Source organism: Mercenaria mercenaria, unplaced genomic scaffold (assembly GCF_021730395.1).
Source record: "Mercenaria mercenaria strain notata unplaced genomic scaffold, MADL_Memer_1 contig_876, whole genome shotgun sequence".
Lineage (NCBI taxonomy): Eukaryota > Metazoa > Mollusca > Bivalvia > Venerida > Veneridae > Mercenaria > Mercenaria mercenaria.
In genome coordinates, this window is record NW_026463786.1 from 59,864 (window position 1) to 67,757 (window position 7,894).

The 7,894-nt window shown below is 35.0% G+C and overlaps 1 protein-coding gene across 1 annotated transcript; it reads left to right on the forward strand.

The window, feature by feature from the left end:
* Positions 1–5,521: 5,521 nt before the first annotated feature.
* LOC128554925 (uncharacterized) lies at positions 5,522–7,852 on the forward strand (the record flags this gene model as incomplete). Its single annotated transcript, XM_053536258.1, has 2 exons — positions 5,522–6,373; positions 7,658–7,852. Coding segments are annotated over exons 1-2 (1,047 nt in total), but the record flags the coding sequence as incomplete, so codon positions are not given.
* Between the last annotated feature and the right edge of the window lie 42 nt (positions 7,853–7,894).

Below are 7,894 nucleotides of genomic sequence, written 5' to 3' on the forward strand. Positions count from 1 at the left end.
AGTTAAAATGTTTTGGGTCAAATGCTTCCCAAGTTACTGATCAAAAACCGTTTTCCATGTTCTGATCCCTGTGACCTTTGATCGAGTGGTCCAAAATCAATAGGGATCATTCGACTCTACATGTTTAATCATCCTATGAAGTTTCAACATTCTAGGTTCTCAAGTCATTTACCAGAAACGGTTTTATATGTTCAGGCCCTTGTGACCTTGACCTCTGATTTAGTAACCCAAAAAATAATAGGGGTCATCTACACTGTAACCCCTATCACCCTGTGAAGTTTGAGTTTTCTAGGTCAAACGGTTTTCCAGTAATTGATCGAAAACGAATTATGACAGGCAGATCAATAAGGGCCATCTACTCTACATGTCCAATCATCCTATGAAGTTTCAACACTTTGGGTCAAGTGGTTCTCAAGTTTAAACCCACCCAGGAGTGATCTGAGAAGGATCAAATCCAGAAATAAAGTAAACCGAAATGGATCTCAGGTAAAAGTTACAACTTGGTATCTTCGATATCCTCTGGACAGAAAGTGTGATGAACAAGGCGACTAAAACTATGCTCCCCCAATTTTAGGGACCATAACAAGCATATCAGGAAAGTGGAAAGAACAAGCATTATATTCAGTGAATTTAAAACCGCTCCCAAAAAAGTGGCTTTAGTATATTTTGAAAGATATTTTATTTCTAGATATACCTTAGTTGTGTACAAAAAAACAAAGAGTATTGAATATACATGTGTTTTCTGAAATACTCTTTATAGTTTCCCGTTGGCCAATTTTCGCCAAGAGTCTCCGGGTTTTAATCTTTAAAGATTAACAATGATTTTGATTGAAATAGACATCTGCCTGCTTGCTGAAGATGAAACAGACAATATTAAATGTTCAACAAGTTCTACCAACTGATTATGTTGTTCCCATGCTCTGGATTTAACATTTTGATGCTCTGAGTACTCGAATTACTTCATCAAAAAAAGTTCTACCAGTTTCAGTTTGTTTTTAGTTTTTTTTTCAAACTGAACAGAGATTGTTACAATAAATATCAATGAAATGGACCTTCAATCGATGCCTAGTAAAACTTTTTTGACATTATACAAGTATTTAAACCTGATATATTTCTCTAAAATAGAAGAGTGGTTCGCAAAAATAAGAATGTTGAAAGTACAAACTACATTTGACAGCTGACACTAAGATACAGTCCATGACTATAACTACGTATTTTTCGAGTAAATATTTGTCTTCGGCATTACCAAAACGGGTAATTATCCGCCGGTATATATTCGCTCTTGATAAAATTTGAAAATGACAATTTATATATCGAAATTTTATAGCGCGGACTGGCACATGCAATTTGTAACAGATGGGCGAAAGAACTGTTCATATATTTTCAACTAAAGGGCCTGGCGATAACCATGTCATACATCTTAGGTATTGTTCAAATTTATTATAAGTGATGTGAATTTAAGGTATACTTACTTTTGCGTTTAAAGATAGGTAAATGTTGCCGAGTGTTAATATATAGTGTCATGAATGTTTACACTGACAGGAAAATTGCGCATTCGAAATTAAGGGAAGATACTCGGACTAGCAACCAATTTCGGCAAAGATAACCGATATTAATAAATACATTTCCTTTTTAGTTAAAACCATCATTTATTTTATTTCAGACCTGTTAACCCCTTCAAAACCATGTCAGTAGTCCAAAAGTTCGTGCACTACACTTTCATTTATCCATTTTGATTCATGTGGACAGACAGGCCCAGACTGGGCTGAAACATGTTTGAGCCATTTTTACGTGGTCGGTAGCAAGGTGGGTGTGGGGAGGGGTGTTCCTTCCTGCTTTGAATTGCAGTCAGATTTTGTAATTTGCATTGTGGCAGCTGGTAAAAGGGCAGATGTATCAAACTATAAAAAGGCAATTATGAGGTGAGGGTGTGGGAGGATACTCTCTCCTATGTTTCGATTTCTTCCTAGATTCTTTGTAGTATTACAATAACCAAAGTATGAATGATTGTCACTTCATATTTTTACTTTCAGGTCAGGCGTCAGGACTCTAGAATATAAGTCTGATATAGATTCTATGTATGTGTTATAAAAATGAATTCTAGAATCATTTCTGTTACAATAATATCTATCATGTCTGATACTTGAATGTTAAAATTTCATAACTCAGCACGATATTTATCCAAAAATATTATATCCGGATTCGATTACACTTTTCCAAATACTGCCGAAATCTCCAGTTTCAACAATATGTTTTACAAATTGTACGTGATGATACGAAGACAGTTTATAGCAGCAATTGGCAGTATCCATTCTCATTCATCAGATGTTCGACATGGTACCCGAGATGAACCGGGGAACCATGGTAGAGCTCTGGTATGCGAGAATGACAGTATCGGACATTGAAGTGTACGGTGACATTACCTCTTATTTAAATCATTTCATAAAAAGTGTATCGTTTCGTCAAAGCAGTCTAAAATAGACGATCTACTTTTGATTTAAAAAACTAGAAGAAAATACAATCTAACGTTCCGCCGATTGTTTATTACTCGAAAAATAAGAAATAAAGTCATTTAATCGGTAGTAATTAAACACACCAGTAAGAGATTCTTCTCACGATAATTAATCCGCTTACTGACTGCAAAATTAAACCCATGTGTCACGATGAAACGCAGGACGGATGTTCGTATATTTTTTTTTTGAAAATTTGTAATGTAAGCAAATTATCCGAACCAGTCAAAATTCTAGAAAGTTTACGAAGTTATATGTAGACGTTTCCATTTTCGCCACTCGCGATTTTGCATCATTTTGATCTGCCTGATCTTCGTAGTATTTTTTAGTAAACCCAAGTCTGTATTTTCAAACGCAAATTCGTAGAAAAACTACGGACAATGCCTTGTTATAAACAGGTCACGTGTGTTCGCCGACAAGTGCCCAGATTGTAATCAGGATTCATCCGCGAAGTCTCACGGAAGAATTAACGTACTGCAAATATCTTATTCGGGTCATTTAAAACGAAGCTGTTACCATTTAATTTCATCGATGTGGTAAACTCTTTGATAAGAAACATTCCAATGCAAACAATACTACAGTGAATCCTTGGACGTGAAACAATTTACAAGTATTTAAATGCATCTAAATGTGCCTAGATTTAAGTTAATAATACATTTTGTAACGTCAGAAAAATCACTATGAAACGAATTAGCTTTCGATAGTAATATCTGATACGAGCTATTAGAAAATGAATGCAGTACACGTCTTTGAATTTGATCATTATTCAATAAAATATTTAAAATTGTTATATACCTATACAAATTTTACAAGTAAATATGAACAGACAGAAAAAAATCCGTATTGTACCTTTTGTGTTGTATGTTGCCGGACTACAGCCATTCAATATGCATAACATAACACATCGGCAAACATTTAAGATTTCGTTCGATAACGAAACAACAAACATAAAGGTGGAGTAAAAAATAAAACTGTCATTACAACAGTACCTAGATTTGCGCGCCTCGTGACATCCGATTTGGCAAAATCCACTCGAGCCGAATATAGCATCCCAGATCGAATTACTATTAAAATAATCCTTTTTGTTTGGACTGGTAATGGGTTTGAACATTATTAAGACTTTATATACCACCTGTTTTATAATAATGTATGGAGAGAAAAAAACAATTAAGAAACTTTCTTTTAATCAATTTAGAGAATTAGTTTGTATTTGTTCCATTTAAACAATGTAAGACATTTTTATGAATATAAAACCCAATTCGACCAGATTAATTTGGCGATATCTCATCTTATAAATGCGGACATAAAGTACAGTAAGTTTGAAATACAAACAAAAACACAAACGTATATCTACATATGTAAATGCACAGCGATCTAGGCTAAATGTAAATGCTAGGAAACATATACAAGTAGTATTTTGATGTAAATATGATATGCTGTTTTGTCCATTTGCACTTCCCCAAACACCCGCCCTTTTATCTACTTCTTACTTTCCCTCATCCCCTCCCACTTTGCATATGACGGATGTACGGACGGACGAAGTGGCGACATACATGCTTCCCATTTGATGAGCTTTAAAACATGTTGTATCAGCGCCGCCCTTCAGATCAGAAATCGACAACAGCGTTTTAAAAGATGTCACAGTTTGCTTGACAGATATGCACAAAAAATAATTCTTTAGTGCTCCTAACCAAATGATCATTGTTAAAAGCATTTGATATGCACACAAAATAATTCTTTAGTGCTCCTAACCAAATGATCAATGTTAAAAGCATTTGATATGCACACAAAATAATTATTTAGTGCTCCTAACCAAATGATCAATGTTAAAAGCATTTGATTGTTTAAATATCACATTTATCCGCAGCACTAAGTATTTAAAGCTCTTTTGAAAATAAGCACTAGACAATAAGAATTTGGCATTAATGATTTGACTTACAGCATTAGGCAATAAGCCTTGCACACAGACGTCCGAGTTTCTTCTTACTTTTGCATTCGTTTATTTGTCTTGGGTTTGGCACCGTTTTACAACAGTTTCTTAGTTAATACGTAACGGCGGGCAGTTAACCTAACCAGTGTTCTTGGATTCTGTGCCAGCAATAACCTGTTCTCCGCAATTAACTGCCAACTTCCCCACATGAATCAGAGGAGGAGGACGAAATGACTTGAGACACAATGTCTTTTATCAAATCGTCACGGAGAACATACGCCTCACCCGTGGATCGAACTTGCAACCCTGTGATCCGTAGATATACGCTCTCCCTTTTGAGATAAGTGGGCATTTCGCATATGTATTCAATTAAGCGTTTCTAATTCAATTTACCCTAAATTTGTCGATAAATTTACAGTTTGATGTCATTTGTTATTAGAGAAAGAAATAAAGTGATGATTTCGTTTTGGAAAGAAAGGAAAATAACGTTCAACACAAACTGAAAACATTTACCTCATAAGCGTAAAGGACTGAAATCACATGTTCATGTATATTCCTGTTGTTAAGTATACATCCCAAATTAAATACCGCTATACGCGGGGTATGCTTATTGCTTAGTAAACCACAAATGGCTGAAATTACCTTTTCCACTCTAATAAATAAACGTTTCATGTTACCCATTATGTAACAATTAAATGTACTAATTTTACATTAAACACATCAGAATAGTTTTCTATGAGAATATTAGTAGTGAGGGAACCAGAGATCGGAATTACCTCAAATGAGGTAAAACAGTTCAAGTCGTAAAGTACATTGGGAGGTAAAACAGTCCAACTCGTAAAGTGCACTGGTGCTTTAAAAGTAGATAGACACGTGAAGCACACCATGACTGACTTTTATTGTTTAAATTAGAGCCACCTGGAGCATAATGTTTAAATAATTGCTTTATAATGTTACATACCTCACTACGCTCTGAATGGTTTTTTAGCTAGTTTGTTCTATTTTTAAGATTTCATAAGAAATAAATGTTATAAATTAAAAACAGTTTAGAAACCTCATTAAACCATTTTAAACTGTCAAAATGGAAGGTTCTAAAGAGGAAGAGTTAAGAAAATACTACTTTAAATCCAAAAATGCGGCTGCTTCCGCAGGTCCTAGTAAAGTTTTTCAGGTATTGAATAAGAAATACCCTGGAAAATTTTCTTTAAACTTTATTAAACAATGGATTAATGATCAGGATGCTTACGCTTTGCAAAAGCAAAGACGATATAAATTCAAGACAGCTCAAGTTCGTGTATCATCTATTGGAGAACAATTAGATGTGGATCTATTATCTATGTTCAACCTAGCTGAATATAATGATGGTGTGCGGTACCTACTGTGCGCTATAGATATTCTTTCAAGAAAATTATGGGTGATGCCACTTAAAGATAAGACTGCCAAAAGTGTTTTAAGTGCCATGAAAACAATCCTGAAAGATATGACTCCTTTAAAAATTCAGAAAGTTCGTGCAGATAAGGGAAGTGAATTCGTGAATAGGTGGTTTAAAAAGTTTATGAAAGACAGCGACATTTACTTTTTTACCACAAACAATGCACCTAAGAGCAACTATGTTGAAAGAGTGCAGCGTAATTTGAAAGAAAAATTGTATCGAATGATGAGACATAATAGAACGTATCGTTATATAGACGACCTAGAGAATGTTGTTGCGAATTACAATGCCACACCCCACCATAGTTTAAATTTGATAGCACCAAATGATGTCAACAAAGAGAATGAAAGTGATGTGTGGGCTCATATTTATTTGAAAAAATCCAATAGTGTTAAAAGAAAAGGAAAGCCAAAGTTTAATTTTGAAATAGGAGATCTTGCGCGTCTTAGCTATACGAAAAAACCCTTTCAACGGGCTTACAACGAACAATACACCACGGAGGTATTTAGAATAGCGGGGCGAATCCTAAAACAGGCTATTCCCATGTATAAACTTAAGGATTTAAATGGGGAAAGTATTACTGGATGGTTTTATACGAACGAATTGCAAAAAGTGAATAAAGATGAAAACAGTCTGTGGTTTATTGAGAAAATTTTGAAAAAAAGAAAGCGAAATAAAAAACAACAATATTTAGTTCAGTGGCAAGGATTTCCCTCATCATTTAACAGTTGGATAGATGCAACTGAAGTGAAGGATATTGCTTAAACACCTTCATAAACATTATGGATCGATACATTTATGTAAAAAGTGACAGTAGTGATGAGTATTTTACGGATAATAAAGTGTATAAATTCAAAGTACATTTAAATGCATCTTTACCCTTGACGGGATTTTGGAAAATCGGATTGACAGAATTTTATGCTACGGACACGAGTCCAAAATCTAAAGCCAAAGGTCCTAAAGCGAATGTAGATCTATACATATACACTGACATTTGTAAGGAAAGCATTGTATATGACTCAGAACAGCCGCTTTTGAGACGGGTAGAAAAAAATACAAAAACTGGTTGGAGCTATCAGTTTAACAAAGTGTATTATTTACCAATCAGAAAAAAGGATCTTCTGGAGTTTACTGTTTATATAAAATGCGAAGACGGGAGTGATCCCTCATTCTTAGCTTCGCCATTGCATCTGACGTTTCATTTGAAACAATATCCATTTCTAAGTGACTATGAATAAATCAAAATTATATGTGCCAAATCCGCAAAGCTGGATGAATTTTTTCGATAAAGTGGCTAGTGGAAAAACGAAACTTTTACAAAGCGGCGGAGCGAGAAATTATGAAATTCTATCATTGGACAAATACACATCACCACATTCAAACGCGCAACAACCGCCTATCAAAACGGTCGTTCCAGCAGAACAGACAACGGAACAAGCAAAAAGTGAATTAAAACGGGACAATATAAATCCTACTGCTGTAACCAAAATGTTTCATAAACCAAAAAGTTCTCAGAGGAAGCGGACGTCTAAACAAAAATCCAAAAAAGCTTCTGTCAAAATTTACAAAATAAAGAAAGTACAGCAAAAAGGAGGGGGAAAAATTCAGAAGTCTAAGAAAGGAAGGAAAAAGACAACCAGCAAGAAGAAAGTAAGCGTTGCTAGGTCTAAAAGGGATTTATTAAATTTCTAAAAACAACGAAAAGAAATGTCAGTGCTAAATAAGGACAGCTTTCATGAGGGTTTACCTTCTGAGTTAGCGTTATTTGACCTACCTCCAACTCAGGTCGGTGTTTCTGATGTATACTTTGAGGAAATTCGACCATTGAGTCAGGTGACTGGTGACAGCCCCATTGAGTTCAGAATCAGCGGACAGAATTCTGTGGACTATATAGATCTGAAAGGATCGCAGCTGTATGTGAAACTGAAAGTGACAAAACCCAATGGAACTGCTTTAAGCGCTTCAGAGAAAACGGGACCTGTAAATATGCTTTTGCAAGCTTTATTTTCAACCACTGAGGTG